At 38.4% G+C, this 22,670-nt stretch overlaps 6 protein-coding genes across 7 annotated transcripts; 3 read left to right on the top strand and 3 right to left on the bottom strand.

Moving 5' to 3' along the window:
- The first annotated feature begins 1,055 nt into the window (after nt 1-1,055).
- Nucleotides 1,056-3,634, top strand: Grip75 (gamma-tubulin complex component 4). The gene is made up of 9 exons (XM_018098569.3): nt 1,056-1,231; nt 1,291-1,447; nt 1,521-1,723; nt 1,780-1,862; nt 1,916-2,081; nt 2,142-2,633; nt 2,701-3,067; nt 3,133-3,397; nt 3,462-3,634. The coding sequence occupies exons 1-9, from the start codon at nt 1,163-1,165 to the stop codon at nt 3,604-3,606; spliced, it is 1,947 nt and encodes a 648-aa protein (XP_017954058.1). The 5' UTR covers nt 1,056-1,162; the 3' UTR covers nt 3,607-3,634.
- Cog4 (conserved oligomeric Golgi complex subunit 4) lies at nt 2,993-6,542 on the bottom strand. The gene is made up of 8 exons (XM_018098568.3): nt 6,292-6,542; nt 5,500-6,236; nt 5,125-5,437; nt 4,925-5,058; nt 4,266-4,869; nt 4,016-4,201; nt 3,734-3,960; nt 2,993-3,672 (listed from the first exon to the last, which is right to left on the bottom strand). The coding sequence occupies exons 1-8, from the start codon at nt 6,391-6,393 to the stop codon at nt 3,630-3,632; spliced, it is 2,346 nt and encodes a 781-aa protein (XP_017954057.1). The 5' UTR covers nt 6,394-6,542; the 3' UTR covers nt 2,993-3,629.
- Nucleotides 6,543-6,761: 219 nt separating this feature from the next.
- Nucleotides 6,762-8,049, top strand: Art8 (Arginine methyltransferase 8). The gene is made up of 2 exons (XM_018098583.3): nt 6,762-6,920; nt 6,986-8,049. Exons 1-2 carry the CDS (start codon nt 6,885-6,887, stop codon nt 7,973-7,975), a joined length of 1,026 nt encoding a protein of 341 aa, XP_017954072.1. The 5' UTR covers nt 6,762-6,884; the 3' UTR covers nt 7,976-8,049.
- Nup154 (nuclear pore complex protein Nup154) lies at nt 7,976-13,101 on the bottom strand. Its single transcript, XM_018098565.3, has 12 exons — nt 12,835-13,101; nt 12,600-12,762; nt 12,023-12,540; nt 11,797-11,969; nt 10,799-11,742; nt 10,437-10,715; nt 10,230-10,367; nt 9,624-10,170; nt 9,023-9,557; nt 8,497-8,963; nt 8,313-8,435; nt 7,976-8,250 (listed from the first exon to the last, which is right to left on the bottom strand). Exons 1-12 carry the CDS (start codon nt 12,931-12,933, stop codon nt 8,118-8,120), a joined length of 4,119 nt encoding a protein of 1,372 aa, XP_017954054.2. The 5' UTR covers nt 12,934-13,101; the 3' UTR covers nt 7,976-8,117.
- Nucleotides 13,102-13,336: 235 nt separating this feature from the next.
- On the top strand, nt 13,337-14,544 carry RpL9 (ribosomal protein L9). Of its 2 annotated transcripts, XM_018098596.2 has the most exons (3): nt 13,337-13,487; nt 13,825-14,075; nt 14,140-14,544. In XM_018098596.2, exons 2-3 carry the CDS (start codon nt 13,835-13,837, stop codon nt 14,469-14,471), a joined length of 573 nt encoding a protein of 190 aa, XP_017954085.1. In that variant the 5' UTR covers nt 13,337-13,487; nt 13,825-13,834; the 3' UTR covers nt 14,472-14,544. The 2 variants fall into 2 exon arrangements, with proteins under 2 accessions (XP_017954085.1, XP_089114413.1); XM_089258287.1 differs by lacking the exon at nt 13,337-13,487.
- Nucleotides 13,825-19,640, bottom strand: aub (piwi like RNA-mediated gene silencing protein aubergine). Its single transcript, XM_030384150.2, has 9 exons — nt 19,499-19,640; nt 18,044-18,140; nt 17,484-17,977; nt 16,940-17,132; nt 16,748-16,875; nt 16,524-16,678; nt 16,080-16,469; nt 15,903-16,013; nt 13,825-15,836 (listed from the first exon to the last, which is right to left on the bottom strand). Exons 1-9 carry the CDS (start codon nt 19,592-19,594, stop codon nt 14,936-14,938), a joined length of 2,565 nt encoding a protein of 854 aa, XP_030240010.1. The 5' UTR covers nt 19,595-19,640; the 3' UTR covers nt 13,825-14,935.
- Nucleotides 19,641-22,670: the final 3,030 nt, after the last annotated feature.

Raw genomic sequence — 22,670 nt, 5'->3', positions numbered from 1 at the left:
TTTCGGGCAGAAGCGGCGAGAGCAGTCTAATGCACTTACTGGCGCTCTGAAGTTCCTGAATTATTTAGCAAAGTGTAATTAAAATAAAATAAAAAACTACACATAGTGTGGTTGTGCTCGAAATTAAATAAGTTTCTTTTGTGGCTGAATCTATATCTATTCGGTTGAGAGTCAATTCCTTATGCGGTCAAAATTCAATTTAAAATGTAAGTTTATCAATTTATTAAATATATTACATTTGAGTGTATATACTTTGTATACGCTTCACAGCGAAGAATTTAATTAAGTTCATATAAAACCAACAAGAATATTTATGCTTATTCCATAGAGACGGCCCCTTGTTCTCTTTTTACCACAAAATTTCCTATGTCAGCGATTTTGCTAACAGCCAACAGACTTGGCGCAGAGAAAACGTTAGTGAGGTGTTTGGTTTTGTCCTTTGGCATAGCTTGAGCTTCAACATGGACAACAAAGGTGAAAAATAAAAGCACTCCATAAAAGACATATTTGTTAACATTTTTGGGTAGCTTATCTAGCTGCTGGACGACACTTGAACATTATTTATTGCGCCTCCATGGGCAGGGTGCCGCACCGAAAGACAATAAAATTTGGCAACTATAGAAGCAGAAAGGATAATTTATATGCACATGTATGCATATGTATATGTATATATGTAAGACGAGGTGGTCCAATTTTTTATATATATATATTCCTTCTGTACCTGAAAATCTAATCCAATAAACTTATGGTCAGGCACAATTAATGTATTGTTTACTTATTAAAGGGCATCGATGGCCTAATATGCCATATACAATACAAATCTATTTTGGTTTATGAAAAATAGCACAAATATGTAATTTAAAAAAATGTCGGCTCTGCGCTGCTGGTAAAATATAATACATTTATGAATAAATATAGTATTCATATGTATATCAAAAACTTAGATCAACAAATTTCAAAAGTAACAGCTGTTATGCAATCTGATGTAAGGTAATCGATAGCATATCTCGCCTATGACCTATCGATAGTTGTATCGATGACCCGCATACATTCTTTTGATAATTGCCATTCGCACAAAGGGCAAAAACACCAACCCCAAATAACACCGGGAGTTTTAATAATATAAAACAAATTGCTGAGCGTTATATACAAACAATTTAACATGATTCATGATATTTTACTATCGTGCATGAGCTTGAGCCGAAAGGGAATTGGCATTAAAAGTTTTCTTGTGAGTGCGACAATTTAACATTTGCATATGTGTATTTTCATAAACTGTTTAATTTTTAGACAACAAATGTTGTTGAGGAATTCATGCATCCTTGTGAGAGGGCCATTTTTGAGAAAATTATTGATATCTTAAGCAGCCTAAGTGAAATTGTACATTTCGCTAAGTTCTTTGGAGGCGTCAGTCAACTTGAAATTTCGGACTCCTCGGATGCGCATGGTAAAGAAAGCGCTTACTTTATTTACAGATTGATTTAATATATGTATGTATGTATGTATCTTATTTTATTTAGAATACTCAACGGGTTATTACTTAAGGAATTTCGCCCAAGGCATCGAAAATGCTCTCGATGATTATTATAAGGAAACGGCACAACTGGAAACTCTAACCGAACAAAACACAACACATTCATTAAATTATATATACAATTCACTAGAGCAGCATTTACCAATTATAATTTTTTTGCGTAAGCTAATTAACGATGCCAGAATACAGGTAAGTAGTTAATAGTAAAACTATTACGAATAAAATACACAAAATATTTGATTCAGAAACTAAATGGGTGTCAGCTGTTAGAAAATCTGCATGTCTCTTATGACCACGGAGATATTCGTCTGAAGAAAATAATCAACAAGTAAGTTATAGCAAAATACACTGTAATTAATTAATAATTGTTTAATAATTTAGAGTTTCGAGGCCCGTAAAATTGGCTTTCTTGTCGCACCTGGCGCACTGGCTTTTGTTTGGCATTATTGATGATGAATACTCCGAGTTCTTTATAAACTATAGACCAAACGAAGGCGTTGCAAAGACTTCCTGTGATAAGTCTTACACAAGCACTAAGAGTTCGCAGGTAAGAAGATAACCATTTTGAATAAGATTTTTAATTATATTTTGAAAATGTACTTTGCAGAGCATATTGAGTGAGGAGGAAATATGGCAATATGAGATCAGATTTAGTCAATTACCCAGTTTTGTGTCAGCCGTTTTAGCTGAAAAGATTTTATTCGTCGGACAAACGGTCCTCGTTTTTAAATTAGATCGACGCAAGATTAAAACTGATTCTTGGATACCGAAATCGCAAGGACCATTCTGTGATGATATCGATGAGCTTTGGAATGGCAAGGAGGGAATATTTTGTAATCTGATAGAAGACCTAAATCAGGATGATAAGATCGATGCATTCGAATTGGAAAGAGCTATTAATCAAATCAAGAAATACGTTAGCCAACGTTTGTCGGAAATAGCAGTTATTGAAGACGATTTGGAGCGTCAATTGGGTCTCATTAAAGACTTTTACCTTTTGGGACGAGGTGAATTTTATTTGGAATTCTTTCGTCAGCTATATGAAAGCTCCGAAAATTTTGTAGAATTAAATAACAAAAACTACACCAAAGCTTTTGAGGTAGGAAAGTCCAAGTATTATTATTTTAAATTATTGTGAACATATGTAAAACTATTTTTTTGTATAGATTGCAGCAAACGTAATGGCAACGGCTGATGATTTGGAGAACTTTTCATTGAGTGTACAGAAAACAACCATCGATTTAGATGAGAGCTGTGAATTTGCTTTGTTTCAAAATCTTCATCTGAAATACATATATAAATGGCCGTTGAACCTTTTGTTTTCACCGACGACCGTAGAACGTTACAATACCGTTTTTCGTTTTCTATTAACTGTTCGAAAAATACAGTACGATCTTCAACTTGTTTGGGCTCGTCACAAATGGACAGCCAAAACCGGGAATCCAGTCGATATCAAGATTATTAGTTTACGGAATCATTTAATGTTTTTTTTGGACAACTTACAGTATTACATACAGGTTGATGTACTTGAATGTAAGGCTAATAACAATCCATATATATCTATTTTTATTAATTCAATTATTACATTAAAATTATAGGTCAGTTCAGTATGCTCATGAATGTGATTGCCAGTAAAGCAGATTTTGAAGAAATTCAAAGAGCTCATTCAGTATTTCTTGCTAATGTACTTTCCCAGTGCTTTTTGCTGACAGATGAAACGGATAAAAAGATAAATACTTCACAGCCAGCGCGTCATTCCCAGTTTCCGGTTTATGGAACTATTCTCGAAATATTTAGTTTATGTGAAAAATTTAGCGTCGTGAATGAAGGCAATTTAGATGATGTCGTCAGGCTCGAGGAAAGGTAATTGGTGCAATATTACAGCATTAGTATACATATTAACATATTTTTTTTCTTTATATTGTAGATTTAACGTTGCCATCTCTGGATTAATAAAATTATTGGTTAATATTAAAAGTGCATCTAGTTTTGGTGCACTTTCGCAGCTCTTATTAAGATTAGATTTCAATCGTTGGTTTAGTTTAAAAAGACATGAAGTCGCAGCACTATAAATAAATCAAGGAACGCTTTTAACTTAAAGTTGCAAACGTTTAATGTCCTCCATACGGAAATCACTTCTACAAAGTAAACAGAAATAAAATATTTGTAACATGAAAATATTGAAATATTTCAATTTACCGTAAAGTCAGAATAGTGCGCACTTCATTTGGTGTCAGTCGCCAAGATGGCATGTCACTATTATTTTCAGGATTCCAGTATTCAGCCAACTCTGAAACCTTATCTAAATTTAAAAGCGTTGCGATTTGTGACAGACGCGTCATTTTATCGCGCACTGACCAGGAAGTTGCGCCTGTAAGATATGTACCTAGAGCTCGCACTTCCTGATCGAGAACAAGTCCACCGAGCTACAAATTGAAGCGATTAATAATATCATCCAAACATAGTATTACGCGATATTACCCGATTAAATGTGCTTTTCTTGATTGCGCGTTCCAAGCGGTTTGTCACTTCACTAGCCAAAATACTGACGAGCGCGTCGTAATTACGCGGACTTAGTGCATTTTTAAATGAATTTAAAAGTCCATCTAATTGTACAATGAAATACTGAACAAATGTTTCGCCAGCCTCGTAAGCAGACAGTTCCTCCTATATGGACAATTCCTCAATTAATTATTAAGAGTATAAGGCATAGGCATTAGTATATAGTTACCTCTGTTAGATGATGGCTATAATTAAGGAATTCATCCACCCAGGGATTTAGGCGTGGTCTTATCGCACTTGACCTAAGCTGTTGAATTCCAAAGTCAACAGTTGCCTTTAATGCATCGCGAACGGCTTTCAGCTCAGTTAAGCAGCTGTCCAATAACTGCCTCTCTAGAGGTGATATGTTAGGGAATGTTCCGGCTATCTCCTGTTCCATTGTCTGCCATAGCGTTTCAATATATTCCGTCGACATATCAGCATTGTTCAACTGAACTATGAAATTTGTTCGAACACGATCGGCGTCACTCGATTGCAGTTTGCCCTGCTGCAAACTCGTCTGTATTGCATTATAGGCCTGCGCCAAATCAATATATCCCGAGGGATATCCATTTTTTAAAGGAGCTTTTAAAGCAGACACAAAATCACCATCAAGACAGGATGCAACATTGTTAATTACAGCACAGGTGCCATTGATAGACTGTGTTGTCAAGGCGCGTCGGATCGATTTACGCAATATAAAGAAGACGTCATCAACCATAGACGAGCATTGCTGGCCGACTTCATAAGTGTCCAACCCAATGGCTTTCATCACGCTTTCTTCCATAAAATATCTAATATACAAAAATTATTACAAACTGAAAGCACAGTTGATATTCAAATGGGTACCTTTCAAATAGTAAATATGTGCTAAGAATTTCTTGCATGTGGCGGCTTAAGTCACAATGCTTCACAACACGTTCATATTCTTTAAGTATCAAGTTTTGTGCTTCCTTATCTTGTAAACATGTTTCAGCATTGACCTGTCCATAGATTGTTTAAATTAAACTTTCCTATCTATATAGAGCAAATCTATAGATAAATATTACCTGTAAACGGCGACGCATAAATCGAAAGTATAACTCTATTCTTGAGTGCATCACTGTAATTTCGGCTATAATGGCATCAATATCCTTTGGGTTCAATTTATCCATAGAGCCGCCCGACGGTTTTCTGTAGTGTCCCAACGACTGCATACTACTGTTAGCCATACTCGAACTGTTTGGACGCTGAGAGCTGTCGTTCACCTGTTTAATGCGATATTGAATTTGGCGATTTTTGTTGAATTCCAACAGCAAATTCTTAACTTCAAGATCACATTCTCTTTGCAAGATGGTCATCATTTTTACCAAAGAAGTAGATCTGAAATCGACAAATACAATTTCATAATTTTAGCTCTTACTTTACGATGGTTGCGTACTTACTCTTGACCATAGAATGCTTCTATAATCGACTGATTGACTTCAACGACGCGTGCGAAGTTCTCCAATATCGAAGTCAATCGATCGGCATAAGCTAAATGTTGGCGACGCTCAGCTTTTGCAATATCTTGTGCATTACGCAGCTCTTTCTGGGCCTTGGTCGACAGCTTTTGGCAAATGTAGCCACAGAATTTCTCAATGCCGATCTTGTGGCAACCAACCAATGGAAATATCTTGAAAAATCTTTCCACAGACGCCAAATCATCTTGTTGGACAGCCTCATCAAAACGCTTGGAAATCAATTCTCTGATCTTTTCAGTGGCCTCCTCGAGTGTGTGCACAGCATCGCTCACTGACGTAATCGAACCCTGAACATCATCCGCTGTGCGTTGCAGAAGCTGTTGATCCATTGCCAGAAAGCGAGCGATATGTCCTGCCCCCTTTTCATAATCCTCTTCACTGATAGCCTTTACTACGCCCTGACTACACAGCTGCAAGTCAATAAGATCGTGTACCCGTTGCTGGCACTCGGAGGCCCGACATCTCGCCAGATCCAACCGACGCACTTTAGCACTAACGGACTCAGCCAGCTTAGCTGTGTTTACAATTTGCATGTTAAGCTTGTTGGAATCGGTCTCAACGGTATGTAAAGTGGCCATAGCTCGGCCGATGCCGCTTAATTTTGCCTCAATCTGACATTGCTTGGACAAGGCAGCTTCGAGTTTGGCATTTACGTCTGCCTACAAAAATTCTTCCCTTATTAATTGGCAAAATAAACACCGAAATAATACTTACTTCTTTTTCTGCAATACGTTGGAGGCTTTCGTCCACTTTGTCCGTTGTACTTATATCCAAATTGCGAATCATTTCGTTTAGATCTAATTTACTCATTTCCATTTGAAATACCTATTTTTGAATGTAGACATAAGAAATAAAACTTCTAATTATTAGGGCCAAACTGTTGTTTACTATAGATTTTACGTGGCCGACTAAAGAAATAAGTTCCCTTAACCAGTTCGTTCATTTAGTTCCTTGCTTTTGAAACATATGACATCTCTTTGCATTTTATGTTATTATCAGCGCACAAGTATTTTGAACGAATTACTTATGAAAAAACTAGTAATTGAATAATATCCACATAGGTCCTTATAGCTGTATACCAATAAAATGAAATCACATATTTGGCATTTACCGCTTTTGTTTTTGGTCACTGTTATTAAACAGCTGAGCCTTTCTCAGTATGTTAGCACTATTAATCAATCGTAGCATGTTAAAAAGTAAGCTATGTTAAATAACAGTTCTGTTGACCGTTCTTTTTAACCTATAAAGATCTTTTTGTAGTTTATTTATTCAAGTTTATTTTACCAAAAGTAATAAGTACCCCTATAATGAATACGTATTTTACGGAATATGAAAATTTAGAGGTAATCACTTTGGTTCATCACGGTTATTTATACATATTTGTTACAACTGAGTCACATCCTCGCAGGTGCACGAGCTCATGCTGAGAGATCGACCACGACAAGAAGCTTATTATAATGCCATTATGAAAAACAAGGAATTGTTTAAGGATAAAGTAGTGATGGATGTAGGGGCTGGTACGGGAATACTTTCTGCGTTCTGCGCGCAAGCCGGTGCCCGATTGGTTTATGCTATTGAGGCCTCCAATCTTGCAACTAAAGTTGCATTAGATCTTATTGAAGACAATGGCCTTACCGACATTGTCAAAGTTATTCATTCCCAGATTGAGGAGTTCGTGCTGCCCTCTTCGGCCGAAAAAGTCGACATTATTGTCTCAGAGTGGATGGGATTTTATCTATTGCACGAAGGCATGTTGGACTCCGTGCTCTTTGCTAGGGATAATTTCCTGAAACCAAATGGACTTTTGTTCCCCAGTGAGTGCACAATATATGTGGCTCCATGCTCTGTCCCATCCCTGTATGATTATTGGCAAAACGTTGATGGAGTCAACATGGAAAAGTTCGCTAGCAAATTGCGGTTACAAAAATCAACAAGACCAGAAATTACACAACTAACGTCAAACGATTTGCTCCACGAAGGCATTGTATTTCATTGGATGAGTTTACTCGATGTTAGTACCCAAGAGCTGGACGAAATACGCTTCAAGGAAGTCGTAGCCACACAAAAGCCCGGCAAGCATCAGGGCTTCTGTATATGGTTCGAAGTGCGATTCCCCGGCGAAGAATCTGTTGTGCTTAGCACATCGCCTCCGGCCCCAGAGACCCACTGGAAGCAGTGCGTTGTAGTACTCCCAGAAGAAAGTTGTGAAACTCTAGATGAGAAATCTCCGGTGGCTTTTCAGATCCTAATGAAACGCAGTGCAAATGATGCGAGAAAGTACAATTTGGAAGTCGAGCTGCTCGACCCGAATGTAGAAGAACATCCCGTTCCCTGTTCATGCCACATGACAAAATGCATACTTACGGAAGCTCACCTAAAGATGATGGACACAACATAGTTTCGTAGCTCAATTTGTGTGTTAGACAGTAAATAAATAACGCGTACAAAGTTTTATACTTCAGTCAAACTTAACAGCTATACCATTATTGTTTTGCCCTAAAAAAATATATACCATTTGAAAATAACTAAGTTCAGAGACATTAACCTAATAGCCGTTGCAAACGACATTGAAGCTCCTTGAGAGAATGCTGCAGGCGATTGGTGTCCGGCTTCTGATAACAAATGTTCAAGCAAGCCGCGACTATGTCCTGTGCTTTACCTAATATCCGTCGCCTGAAATAAACAGTCTTATAATATAAATTTTCCAACTAAGCCGTTTGTAGAGGGAAACTTACTTGGAGCGGTACCAAATAGCTTGGGCATTATCCGCCAACAGTGTGACAACGCGTATAGCCGACTGTATCAAGTGCCACTCGTTGCCTTCGTTCGCCCAAATGCGCTCATTCATTGAAATCATTCTAGAGAAAGAAACGCATATGAAGAGCTGGGTATGAATTGCATCATCCATAATCCCCTTACCTGGAATAATATTCTAGGAGTAGTTCAATGTCCAGCTTCATGGCGAATAGCTTTTCTGGCACCGTTCCCTCAGGCAAATGGAGTTGACAGGCTTTTATCTCGAGCTCCCTGATGAGGAAAGCAAATGGAAAACACGGCCCGGATTCACCAAACTCTCGAACCAATAGTTCAATTTTCGTAAAAAGCTTTACACTGCGTTCCTGTGCTGTGCCGGGACCCTCGACAGAGCTATTAATTATATTTCCCCATACGGACTCTATCAATAAGGGATCATTGTGATTGGAGCAATTGAGAATGGACAACTGGCACTCCCACAGATTGAATGGCTCTGCGAAGTTCTGATACAATTGTGTGATATCATAAAGTGCAATATTCAAGTCCTTCACAGCCTGTCTGGCAGCTTCATTTGTAGGTAAAAGCAAGGACATCGCTGCAAGCACAGACTTTTGAACGCGCGCAATTTCCAACTAGATATACAGAATATAAATATTAATTTGCACATGTACTTGAAATATAGATTGCTGACCTTATCCTCCAGCTCCTTCAGAAATATGCCATTAGTCACGGATGAGCCAACGGTTTCATTGCGCATACACATGACAGCGCGCACCAGGTAGTCAATACGCACATCCAAAGATATGTTCTCGGTCCTTGTCATGGCCAGGTTATCGAGAATCTTCGCTGCTTGATGATGGTGCCCATTCTTCTCGTAATACTTCCAGAGTAAGTCAATTAATTTGACATTCTCTGGATTTCGACTAACACTGCGTCGCAAGAATTCGCCCAACGAGGGCTCAGTCAAATCCAATAATTCGCTGTTCATTTCGTGGGTCAACAGCCACTCATAGATCGAGACATGCATAAGTGGATCTTTCTTTCGGAGTGCCTGGTTTGTGATCTTTTTAATAATTTGCTTTGATCTGTTTTCCATATCATTTTGATCCTCCTTTTCATCGTAATTTGGCTGAAAGAGTCCACTCTGATCCTGATCGCATTTGCTGTTACGAACCGTATTGTAGACATAATCAAGCATAATCTGCACCTCCTTGTAATAGTTCATACTGCAAGAAACGTAGAGTATGGTTGAATTTGACTGAAGCTTAGATATATAGCTCATCCTAGTTTACCGTGTCACAAAGCAAGCGTAGCCCTCGTGATCCTCAGCCGGCTCATTGTTATTATAATAATGAATACCGATTTCCTCTGGATCCGTTTTCGAAGCACACGTGGCAACTAGCTCAACCACCCCCTCAAAGAAATCAACCGAAATGAATTGCTGGCAAATGCTGTGCAGTGGCAGCGTTGGCGCGGCCTCCAGGCACATTCGCAATGTAATGGCCAGTTTTTGTTGCTTGTCGGCTGCTGACTTACAGCTCTTGGCACTCATCAGTATTTCGGTTGCTTTGTAGGTCACCTCATCCTCGTACCTGTACAGATTCGGGCATAGTCTACGCAAGCAGGCGGACAACTCTGCAACATCAGCTTTGTCCTTCAGGTATAGATTGATAAGCGCAATGATCAGGAAAGCGCACACCTCAGAGCGTGCTATCAGCAGATCCCGGAATGTGCAACACCTCAACATTTTCTGATGCTCCGGCGACAATTGTTGGCAAAGCAATGGAAATTGATGATCAATAAGGATGCTCCACAGCGACATTACCTCACAGGCATGTTCTATAAAGCATTATAACAGAGATTAGAACTATTTTATCGAACCTGGCATCGAAACTTACTAATAAACTGATTTAGAGCGGACAGCGAACGCTTCTCCTCAATCTGTGCCTGCTCCGCAATGTTCCGGTGTTCATTTAGTGGCATTTGGGTACTGTTCATCAGGGCCAAATGACTGTCATACGGCATTCGTCTTGTTACTAGAAATAATAATAGTATTCTATTATAGGCATGCGTTAGTTCGAATCAAAGTTGAGCACTTGGTTTACCTGAAATATCATGGACCGAGTGCTTGTCCAAAAACGAGCGCAACGCACGCAGTTCGGACAATAGCATCGAGCAATCGGATAAACTTAGCTTCGAGCACATATTCTCATCAACACAATGTGATTGCCAAATGGATCGCAGCATGCGCGACACAAATAAAAAGAGACCATCATGTTTCGCTGAATATATAATTGGAGAGTTCTCATTGCTGGGCATCGAGTGCTGTTGTTGCTTTTGTGTGAAGTGTTGTTGCTGGTGATGTGTAGTTTGTGCAGCTGAAACTGTAAATAAAAGTACAGATAATGTTTCAGAATCAGCACATATGCGTACAGCAAATCACATTATGTTTATATTGGTCACTTACTAGGACTTATTGCCTGATTGTATTGACTAGACATTGCGCCTATATTTGCAGCATTTGGCATAGGTGTGGACATGAACATCGGCGGCATTCGATCCCTGCCAGCCAGGCCAGGGTTTGTGCTGATTGTGCTATTGTGCAAATTGCGATTAGTAGAATTTAGATAGTGTTGATAGCAAGGCTCTCCGCCATAGAGCATAAATGCTTGAGTGGCCCATAGGGCAATATCGCTGCCATTTAACAGATCCGAGGTGGCCAATAGCAACGCTGTAAAGCAAGCCTCACGCTCGTTCTGCGTCTGAAAGAACATTTTTACAGCCTCATTGTGTGGTCCCTTGCAGGATATCAGCAACTGCTGAAGAATATGAACAGACTTCATCAGCTCCACAATGTGGGTACCTTGATTGGTAAGCAAAATGACTCTACGCGATGTGCGCGCATTATATAGCAAAGAACTCGTGTTGTCCAGAATCGCATCCTTGACATCGGAGATGCTCCAAACGATGCCATCCAGATTCTCCAACGCTGTCGACTCAACGAGGTATGAAAAATTGCTAAACGGCGAAGAGCTAATGGACCAGAGTAAGTCCTGTTCCTGCTGCTGAGTGGTGACCATTAACATTGTGCCCTCGCTGTAATATGCAGCATGAACTTGTTTCGGTTTATTGGTTGTTGCATTCGGCGTGTAACCAGGTGGCAGCCGAACATGCAATAGAAAAATTCCTCTCGATGTCTCCGTTTCTCCTTGCCCCATGGATAATTGATTTGGATTATTATTATAGCCATAGTTGTCCGACACATTCTGCTGTTGTACGTTTAGGCGCGAGGTAGAGAAATAGAGACGCACGCCGCATTGCGTGACAGCAACAAGGTGCAGGAAATTGGAACTGTCTGGACTGAGCGGACAAATGGCTTTTACACTCTTGAAAATTGATGGATCAACCGTTCTGTAGGTACAAATTATTAGTATTGCTTTAAACTTCTATAGTTTGTCCACTTACTTAATCAAGTTAACCGCCTGGCAGGCTATATCATTTTGTGTAATCTTGCTCAGCCTTCGCATGGACGTAGAGTTTGCGCCAATGTGCCAGGCTTCGATGGAACTCTTTTCAGTTAAAATATAAAGCAAACTACGCCGATTGTCAATAACAATTTTCTCAATAGGATCAACCTCCTGTAAGGTAAATTGTCAGTAATCAATGCCATTAAACTCTTCTCATTACTTACCGAGAACACTTTTAGAAAGCTTGGCACTATGTAGGAGACCAGTCCCTGAGAATGGTTTATCTTCTTGCATCGCTTGCCAAACCAACTCGATTCCGAATGATAATCAATTTCGTACAGACAACCATCCCGACCGCCCAAGAAGATGCGTCCGTCCTTTGTGCCCTCGATAACATTTATGGTAACATTATCGGTACTAAGAACGAAGAGCGGCTTATTCAATAGCTGCATTCGACCACTTTTTACTGTGCATCCTCTAGAATCCTTTTGCTCTTCGAATGTAACACCCAGGACGATCACCTCAATGGGCGTCGTCAGCAATAGCAGATACTTGACATCATTTATTAAAACGCCTGCCTTTGGCTTTATCAAGCCAACGCTCAGAATTAAATGGCTAAGGCCATCGTAATAGGCTACGTCACGCGTCTCCTCATATGTCCAAATATATATATCCGAATCGATTGTCAGCCAGGCGCGTCCAATGTCCGGAAGCAAGCCCATTATGCAGTGGCATTTGATATCTAAATGAATGAATTAGCATTAAATCTTTACTGGTAATTGCACAGCAGAAACTATTTACGCTTAAAGTGCTCCAGGACCTCATTGGGTATACCACATTTTGTGAGCGTTCGCAGCTGTTGTAGGTTATGTGAGTCGCCGGAGGTGAGCTGTCCCAGCGTTTGGTAGTCATAATCGTTGAGGCCGCTCATTGTTGCTCTTCCATGTTGACTGATGCCTGTCAACTATTTAGTTTAATTATGGCATTAGTTTGCTCACTAAACAAAACGATTTCGTTACATTTGGCTTGATTTTACCTCCAAAAGTTCCGGCTTTTGTCTATCTTGAAAGTCATAGCATTCAAGCATATTGCCTGCCGTCTGTAGGACATCTGGTGGCGATCCAGTGTTGTTCATATTTGTTAGTTCGTTTCCGCACGCTATTTTTATTAATTATAAGCAAACGTATATTCACTTTGCTTATCCGTTTGTCAACTTAAAATTTTGCAATCTAGCGCCGGTCGGAAGAGAGAGTGATTTGCCCACGCCATTCAGCTCCCGCCATTAATTTTTTGCTTCATTCCTCTGTAAAGTTAACATGTTTCAAAAATAATGTTATTAACAGAACGCTACTAAAATCTGTTATTTCTGCAACTACAGTTCATCTGTTCAAGCAAGATATTCGACATCACAGAAAAATAATGCCATATTTTCGCTTAAATTCCTATACAAAATATATCACTACTTGCAATCCATAAAATATCAACAGCTGTTAACAAATGAAATAGCAGTGATAATACAGAAAGTTTACATATCAGCTGTTCGTATCAACACTGTAATTCAATTAGGTTGGCAGCATCAAATAATTTCCCTCAATATTTCCCTCATTGTTTTTCCGATACGGCAGCCCCAAATGAAACGTCAAATATTTCCTTTCTTTTTCCAGCCTCTTTCCGGTCGGTCTGCAGTGTGTAAGTTTCTTAAGAAATTGTGTACAAAATGAATTTTAAAGCATCAACGAAATGGATATGCTCAGACATTCGCTAAGTGTGTTAAACGAGTGACAAATGAATTATTTTGTTAATTACGTATATATTTGACCACAAATGCGATACATGAATTCATAATGAGACCTAGCTAATTGCAATGTTTTGTTTACGCGTAGCGCAATTAGAAGTGAATGATTTGCTGAATATACACATGCAAACATGTCAGACAAATCTATGTTCACTGAGAATTCTATAAATGTGTGAATTTAAGTACTGGTACAATTGATTCTCATTCAAATATTTGTTTACCATTTTGCAGTGTCGCCAAAATGCGAACGATCAACTCGAATCAGTGTGTCAAGATCCCCAAGGATATTAAAGCCTCCGTGAAGGCGCGTGTGGTCACAATCACTGGCGCCAGAGGCACCCTGAAGCGTAGCTTCAAGCATCTGGCTCTGGACATGTACATGTCGGACAAACGCACCCTGAAAGTCGAGAAATGGTTCGGCACAAAGAAGGAGCTCGCTGCCGTGCGTACAGTGTGCAGCCACATTGAGAACATGATCAAGGGTAAGCGAATATTAATTGGAATGGTTGGATAACAATTTGTAATGTGTTATATTCTTAATTTTAGGAGTGACATTCGGCTTCCAGTACAAAATGCGTGCTGTGTACGCTCATTTCCCTATTAACTGCGTTACCTCCGAGCAGAACACAGTTATTGAGATCCGTAACTTCTTGGGTGAGAAGTACATCCGTCGTGTCGTGATGGCTCCCGGCGTGACGGTTGTCAACTCAACGGCCCAAAAGGATGAGCTCATCGTTGAAGGCAACGACATCGAGGCTGTCTCCGGCTCCGCGGCACTCATCCAACAATCGACCACCGTTAAAAACAAGGATATTCGTAAGTTCTTGGACGGTCTGTACGTGTCTGAGAAGACGACCGTTGTGAAGGTAGAATCCTAATGAAATCCGCATTGTGCTTCAATTGGAAGTTTTAATTAATAAATGAAAGCGCTGATGTAAACTTTACAACCTACATTTTGTAGTTGAAATTATTTAAAAAAAAAAAACTTCGTGTTGACAATGTGTCTCCAAGCTGCACAAAAGTAGACTACAGTAATTTGCTAAGACAGGTATATTGGAATTCAAGTTTATTTAAATGTGCATCCATTTCAATACAAATCAGTGTGGAATAAATTGTCCAAGGAAATAGGTCGACAACGTGAAGCGTTCTTCCAATTGTACTCAAACATTTTCCGGTCTTTCCAATTTAGTCCGAACTTTGTCAACTATTTCACATGAATATTCTATGTCTAAGATAAAAAATAAATATATGTAGTAGAAACTAAAGCTGCGTGTAGTGCCACATGTCATCTCCGGGACAGTCAAGATGTTTTAAGTAAATGTTCTTAGTCAAAGTATTATTATTACAAAAAGTATAGTTGATTCTCCAATCCAGACGACGGAGTGCGATGAATACTTTCAGAAACTAGAAAAGCCAGCTTATGAGCATATTGACAGACGGCCGGTACACGGCAGGTGCCCGACCAGTTGTAGTACATGTGAGTCATCTTATATGTCAGCATTTGCAGCTTGTCCGCACTCAATCCCATGTTGTCTTGAATAACATTATAGCTTGTCGGAGAAACTGTACCCTGGTGTACTGACTGTGACACCAAAAAGAAATCATATCGTTCCGGCAGAGTTATAATGTCGTCTATGACAGTTCCTGGTTCCGGATTACGCATATTAACGAAGTAGCGTGTATTGATACGTTTAGTCACGACAATAAAAGCCATGCGACAACCTTCCTCCTTTCCTGCGGACTTGTAGATCTGATCGAGCTGACTTTTTAAAAAGTTTACCTCCGTGTTAACCACTTGGTACAACTGCCCATCGCCGACGCCATCACGGAAGAATAATATGCGCTCTGGTAGGGCGCCATGGTGCTCGCGGTATGCCTTTAGGGCACACGCCATTTTCAAGGACATTTGATCGGACAGCTCCTGCCCCTTTATATGCTCGCTAACCGAAGAATAGTATCGAGTAGATGACTTCATGTCCATGGTGGCTACCAGAGCACCATACGATTTGTTCTTATTCTTCGACGAGTGGCAGACATCGAAGCCAACAGTCATCAAGCCACGAACCGGCAGTTCAATCATCCACGGAGCGCCCATTAGCTTGGCATTCATTTGGATAACAACCTTCGTAGCAACCGACATCAGACCACTTGATCGCTCGGGGCGCGGTGCAATCGTGCGAAGTGTGACTACTTGCGAGGGCACCGGACGATCGACACAAGTGCGCTTCTTGACGCAGCTATACCTGTTTACATACAAATGCAAATGATTATAGTATTTGCAATTAACTGTTATACGGCTAGGAGCTTACCTCTCCTCGTTGTTGGTCTTCAGAACCACCATAATAATCTGTGGATCCCGAGCGACGGCGTTGTCAATCGCCTGCGAATAGTTGTTATTACGATCGTCTGATATTTCCTCGCTGTACAATAGGTACAAACTGTTAATTCACTTGACTTTACTTATTATGCTTGGGTTTGTTACGTACTATCTTGGCTCAGAAATATGCATTTTCATGCCGGCTGCTGCACGGATGCATAGTTTTACAAACTCCTGAGTCTCCCGGAGGTTACGACGAAGCGTTATTACATACCAGCGCTTGATGTCTATATGCGAGAACATAGAGTTACTGCGAAACTCGAATGTCCAATCAGCGCGTGCATCGCACAAATAACGCTTCTGATTGCCAAACACAATTTTTTCTGAGGGCAAAACGCGTCCGGGTATTTCGACCAAAGACTTGTCCAACTCAATGTTCCAGGACTTCAGCACCTCAACGCTCTGCTTAGACTCTTGCAAGCGTTGATTAAAGACGCGCAACCGATCTATGCGACGATTGGGCGTGAGGCGCGTATGCTCTCCCATGGCTTTCATTAATCTAGAAATAATACGATTTAGAATGTTATAATTACACCCAAAAATATTGAATTACTGAAAGTTTGAACGCATCTCATCAGTTAGCCCTGTAGCGCGTGCCAGTTCCGGTATCAACATTATCAATTGATTAACACCACCACGAATATTCTTCTCGGTGGGATGAGACACCAAAAGCGGTTGCTTATGATCGCGAATTATGATGTTATAGCGCTATATAGAAAAAAAAAAAAAAACTAAACTATATGTTTATTATTTGAAGCATAATAAAGTTACACTTACCTTCTTGTAGTATTCTACATAAGAAATATCTCCCTCCTTGGTATTGAATTTCGACACTGGTGAGGATTGAAAATCCACATCATCCACGCGATAGGTTTTATTGTTGTAATCAGTTAAGACAATCACACCTGTTGCAAAATTATTATTACAATTCATATTATCTTAGATAGTATTTAGATCAATTTAATTTACCAATCACTTCACGCCTGAAGGCCGCTTGATAGTCCTCGCTTTCGCAAATAACTTTCGATAGAACTTGATACAAGCTATCAGTTCTCATCACCTTGTGGGCGATCTCAGTGCACAAGAGAATGTCCGATTCGTGTTGGCGAATGGAAGTTGTATAGCCGGGCCACAATTCGACCCGGAATCTATCCAAGGGAATCTTTTGAATGGAGCATTAAAGATCAGATTCAGATTAAAATTGAGTACACCAACTATGTGCTCTAGTCGAGACCGCTCGACTAGGAGATCCCCCGAACCATGCAAACAAGCTGGCATTAAAAAATTTGAATATTTCTATGTATACACAAGAAATCCATCAAAAAGTACTATGGACAGATAAATTTTAAACCGTGATTTCTGATTTTCAATGAGTTCAAAAGACAATATAACCACTTTTAACAGACAGCTTCTATGGATTCAGACTAGATTACCTATTATTCTATTAGATTACGGGAAGTAAATTACTAAGAAATACTGATATGCACAAATATAGTTAACAAATAAGTATTACCTTTGCTTGGGGATCAAAAAAGTTGCGTGATACAAGTTGTAGCTGAAGACCCTCCATGGCACGTCTTAGGATAAGATTGAGCACTTGAAATTGCTGATTGTCTGCCGCTTCCACGGTGCCCACATGCTTGATCTTGATAAGTATATTTTCACCGCCACGACTTTTAGTCAGCAGCTCCAATACATAGGGTGAGTTGGGAATTTTCTTAAACTGGGTAATACAAAACAAGATTGTCCCGTCGAATATGTAGCCGCCAAGAACCTGACGATGCTCACTCAACAGACCACGACGCAGTCTGGTATTATCCACGTCTGGGACAAAGTCTACACGATATTGATAGATGGTCCAGTTAAGTGGCTTCTTCACCTTATAGTAATTGGTTTGTACAGTGATTTTGCGGCCAGTAAAGCCACATTTGGTGACCAGCCCTTTTGGTCGGGAGCGAACCACGTCTGATAGTATGCGACGGCCCCGAACCGAGCCACGAGCATCACCTGCTTTATTAAAAATGAATAAATTTTATTGTATTTTTTTGTAATATCTCAAATAGATGACTTTACCCTCAGCGCCCTCTGAGCACAGTTTTGCTTTTCGGATGTCATCTTGCTGACCACTCGACTCGGACGTAGTGCGCAATGGTTGATCCACTGGTTGACCCTAAAGTGTATGTAGAATACAAATAAATACATACATACATATGTTTGAATACAAATTTTGCATAATAAAATTCAGATGATTCACATTCCATATATATTTGAATAACAATTAAACTACTGTCGACACTGTTCCTCTTAACCCCTGAACCCTTCAAGGAACGGATTAACTTCAATCATTCGTGGCGCCTTTTTTGCTTACCCAAAAAAAACAGTACATTCACACACACACACACGAACATGCACGCACGCGCACAAAAACATACACATGCGCGCACAAATGAGCCGCTTACTATAGAATATTAATTGATTAATACATTTTTATTTGTAATTGGACTACCTTAACTAAAATTAAGAACAAGTTGGTTTTTTTTTTTTTTATTTAATTGCCAATTCTGTTGGATACAATATCAAACACACTAAAAAAAAACGAAAATAACAAATGCCGATTATATTGGTATTTGCCGTTGTATGCCGCGAAAAACACATTGCTCATAAAACATGTATATCGATTTCATTTAAATACATACATATGTATATTCTACAATATACATACATACATATATGTATACGTACATATGTATATGAAAATAAAATAGCCTGAAATAGGCTAGGTTCGCCACACTGGAATCTAGCTCTAAAGATGGAGATTTAATTGCATAAATAATTTTTAATTAGTTTTTCATCGATAAAATAAATAGTTATCGAATTTTTTAAACATATTCAACCCGCTCGTGCAAAAAAATAAATGTCAAAGTCTAGCTGCCAAAATTTTTAACAGAAACGCTTAAAAATTTGTGTGGACAGACGGTTCAGGGTATAAAAAGCTATAAAAGCTAAAATCGTAAGCAACGCGCGCATGAGAACAGTGAATACCAACACACACAAAAAAGTAACCAGCAAACTTCCGTTATATTTTGACGTCGTTTCTTACGTGCGTTTCGCGTACCACACATTCTTTCACACTTCTTTTAAATTCATTACGAACAAATGAACAAATACACACACACTAATACACATTAACTGCGACAGAAGCTGGCTTATGATTGCACTAACACAGTTGCGCCGAGAAAAAGACCTTGAATCTCCGTAAAAAATAGAAAAATGATATACATATGTATGTATATAATGCATTCCAGCAGATGAAAAAAGAATTTCACAACTTTTATTACAGGGACAATGCATTCCAGCGGATGAAAAAAGAATTTCACAACTTTTATTTACAGGGATTTATTCACATAACTTACATACGTGAATTAAAACCTTCACAGTTAAATAATAATTTAAATTCAATCTATTATTAATTATCTATTATTATTTATATATCTATTATTATTATTATTATTTTTTTTTTCGACATACCAGCTTGGGCGCCGGTCCACACTTCAAATCTTCATTACTCTTAGTACCACGTCCACGTCCACGTGAACGTCCCGAGTTGGCTGGTAAATTATCCATCCTTACACTTCAGGAGCCTAAACACAAATAAAGAAAATTTGCAAACCAAGAACCTTCGAGCTTCGGTTAATCTTTCGCCGAAGTCTCTTCGGTCGTCTGTTAACATGTCAAATTTAAATGTTATTTACAGCATGCACAATTATCAATACATACAAACATATGTACAGATGTACATACTATGTATGTATGTAGTTTAAATGATTATTCATCATTTCTAAGACCTAAATTACTTTGAAAATTTTTGAGAATATTTTATATCGATGCTATGCAGCATCGATGGCAGTTAATGCATTTTGAATAAGAAACTAAACGTTACGTTGAAGTTAGTAGTTGGATTAGCGTGAAATCATCACGATCTACTCACAGTCATCTGCCCTCTTAATTCCTGATTCGAATAAGCTTAAATTGAATGGGTGATTGATAATTTTTTGCATTTTCTTTTCCCTATGATTCTAATGTAACTGTTAATGACTTAAATGTATTTACATACATATGTACATACAAGCACGCAAACTTGTATAAGTTGCGTGTATGTACGTACATGCACACATACATATGTATGTATACTAGGCATGAAACATACACATCTAACGATAGTGTCTTTTAACAGTGCATGCATACAAACATACGCATGTACATTGTATGTACATATCTTATTGTAACTGGCAACCATGCACAATTATCGGCTGTTTTGTATGGACATATGTATGTACATACATACATACATACATACATACATATGTATTTATGTATATCTTTAATAAAATATGTTAAAATACTTAAAAATCAAAATAACATACATACATATTTAAAGTACTTTTGACGAATTGGTATGTAGATATGTATGTATGTGTGTATGTATGTATAAATTTAAAAAAAAAGTGCATACATACATATGTATGTACAATACTTTTTTTTTGTTAGTATATAAAATATTTCCTATTCTATTCAGGTAATAAAATAACAAATGCTTTAAAGTTAAAAAACTTAATGTGCCAATAATTTAGTTCGTGACTGTATATTACAATAAATGTAAATAATGGACAAAGCTAAGTTCATACATACATACATACATATGTATGTATGTATGTACATGCACTGTTAAAAGACACTGTCGTTTGATGGTGGTATAACAGCACATTTTCACTGTCCGAGCCTGAAGTAACGGAGCCGAGTAAATCGAAGCATGTGGTGGTCGCTCATCTGCAGATTTTTGGCCTTGGAACAAATTTCTGTCTTTTTGCCCAGTCTACATACTATGTACATACATTTGTATGTATGTATGTATGTATGTATGGATATGTATGCACAAAGATGTGTAAATTGCGTGCTTGTATGTCTACATATGTACATACATATACATATTTTTTTTAATACATTAACAGCTGCATTGAAATGAGAAGCAAAATAAAAAGCAAAAACTCACCAATTAACCATTAAAATTGGGCTTATACCAATCAGCAACTATGTAAACGAAGAACAGATGTTGATGTATGTACATACATATATTTGTATGTATGTATGTTTAGTTTCTTCACTGTTTCTTCTATTCGGCAAAAAAAAGAATAGGTACACAACGATTTTTCAACTTAACTGCATTAAAATAAACGAAAGTGTTGATGCGATCTTTTAAATTATACATATGTATATTTGTCCACATAAAAACATTATCTTTAACTTATTTAAATGAATGTACAGTTGACTTAGACAAAATAATATGTAAAAAAAAAACAAGAAAAATATGTCAAAAGAGCTTAGGTACACTTCAAAAAAAAAAAAAACTATAAATATTTAGTAGGATCGATCGCCTTTTACAGCAATTGCTGTAAGCAGTCGACGACGCATACTTCGCACTAAGGGTTTGGTGTGATTTTCGGTGATTTTAACCCTATCGGAGCTCAAAACTGAATTTAGGGAATCTGCTCAATTGCATTGAGGTCTGGAGACTGTGGCGGAGTATGTAATTGCTTTGTGTTATATAAAAGCCACTCCCTCTGGGATAAGAGGTGCGTTCCGGGTCATTATCTTGTTCTAAATAATAATGGCCGTCACTAATCTTAATTCATTGATTGTCGTATATGTAAGTTAAAGGGTATTTTGAACAATGAATGTTGATTTAAGGAGTGTACCTAAACTTTTTTTTTGCCAACTGTATGTATGTATGTATGTACATTGTATGTACATATTTTTAAGTATAAGTAATAAATAAATAAAGCAATGTACATATGTATATATGATATGTATGTACATATGTACATATGAACACACAAACAAATACATGTGTATACGTACATATCTATGTGTGTACATTTATTGTTAAAAGACACCATACAACATACATATGTACATACATACATACTTACATACATACTGTATGTACATACATGGCTATTAGCTGTGTTAAAAAAAGTTAAAGCTCTTAGAATATGTACTTTTATGGCCCACTGTACATGGTTATGCATGTATGTATGTACATACATATGGTTTAGTAGTATTAATACTTTGGCGCTTCCCTATTTCCCTTTCTGCAGGCCGTCGTATGTATGTGTGCGTGTTGTGTTCTATTCCCTTGAACAAAGAATGCGACTTCCATGACAGAGCATGGTGATTGTTTTGGTCTGATACGAGCGCAGCATGAATGGTGAACTTGTTAGATTATTTAGAGTGCAGCATGTTCATGCCTATGGCTTTGCTATTTTGTGTTTCGCGAGTCGCTGTAATGGTCGATTATGTTTGGTAGGTTGCAAAAGTCCCGTTGTCGCGGGAGGACAGCGTATGTACTAGCTGTGTTCAAGTGTGCCTCGGTGGAGGCACAAGAACTTAGAGAGTTCAAATCGTTTTAGAAGTGGACGGCCATCGTAACTCGCTGCGCCAAGGGAACTATTTGCCCTGACAGAACTGTTTTTATACCCTGAAGCCATTGAAAATGGGGAATCAGGGTATACTGGTTTTGTGTAAAAATATGTAACGGGCAGAAGGAATTATCGCAGACGCCATAAAGTATATATATATATATTCTTGATCGGGACGACGAGCTGAGTTGATATACATATGTACATAGCTCTGTCTGTCTGTC

Source organism: Drosophila navojoa, chromosome 3 (assembly GCF_054131105.1).
Source record: "Drosophila navojoa isolate 15081-1374.11 chromosome 3, UAZ_NAV_1.0, whole genome shotgun sequence".
Taxonomy (NCBI): domain Eukaryota; kingdom Metazoa; phylum Arthropoda; class Insecta; order Diptera; family Drosophilidae; genus Drosophila; species Drosophila navojoa.
Note: the sequence above shows the minus strand (reverse complement) of the source record. Positions and strands in the feature narration are given on the sequence as shown.

Bases quoted from the DNA above. Each gene is read 5' to 3' on its own strand.
- Art8 (XM_018098583.3), top strand. From the start codon at position 6,885: ATGAATACGTATTTTACGGAATATGAAAATTTAGAG. The intron at 6,921-6,985 runs GTAATCACTTTG...ACATCCTCGCAG, and splicing joins CGGAATATGAAAATTTAGAG to GTGCACGAGCTCATGCTGAG.
- Cog4 (XM_018098568.3), bottom strand. From the start codon at position 6,393: ATGGAAATGAGTAAATTAGATCTAAACGAAATGATTCGCAATTTGGAT. The intron at 3,961-4,015 runs GTAATATCGCGT...TTCAATTTGTAG, and splicing joins AGAAAAGCACATTTAATCGG to CTCGGTGGACTTGTTCTCGA. The intron at 3,673-3,733 runs GTAAATTGAAAT...TTTACTTTGTAG, and splicing joins CGCACTATTCTGACTTTACG to AAGTGATTTCCGTATGGAGG.
- RpL9 (XM_018098596.2), top strand. From the start codon at position 13,835: ATGCGAACGATCAACTCGAATCAGTGTGTCAAGATCCCCAAGGATATT. The intron at 14,076-14,139 runs GTAAGCGAATAT...TCTTAATTTTAG, and splicing joins CATTGAGAACATGATCAAGG to GAGTGACATTCGGCTTCCAG.
- Grip75 (XM_018098569.3), top strand. From the start codon at position 1,163: ATGATTCATGATATTTTACTATCGTGCATGAGCTTGAGCCGAAAGGGA. The intron at 1,232-1,290 runs GTGAGTGCGACA...TTTAATTTTTAG, and splicing joins TTGGCATTAAAAGTTTTCTT to ACAACAAATGTTGTTGAGGA. The intron at 1,863-1,915 runs GTAAGTTATAGC...TTAATAATTTAG, and splicing joins CTGAAGAAAATAATCAACAA to AGTTTCGAGGCCCGTAAAAT.
- aub (XM_030384150.2), bottom strand. From the start codon at position 19,594: ATGGATAATTTACCAGCCAACTCGGGACGTTCACGTGGACGTGGACGT. The intron at 17,978-18,043 runs GTAAAGTCATCT...TTAATAAAGCAG, and splicing joins GTGCTCAGAGGGCGCTGAGG to GTGATGCTCGTGGCTCGGTT. The intron at 16,470-16,523 runs GTAATTCAATAT...TATTATTTCTAG, and splicing joins GAGATGCGTTCAAACTTTCA to ATTAATGAAAGCCATGGGAG.
- Nup154 (XM_018098565.3), bottom strand. From the start codon at position 12,933: ATGAACAACACTGGATCGCCACCAGATGTCCTACAGACGGCAGGCAAT. The intron at 12,763-12,834 runs GTAAAATCAAGC...TAAACTAAATAG, and splicing joins AAAAGCCGGAACTTTTGGAG to TTGACAGGCATCAGTCAACA. The intron at 10,716-10,798 runs GTAAGTGACCAA...TTTTATTTACAG, and splicing joins CAATCAGGCAATAAGTCCTA to TTTCAGCTGCACAAACTACA.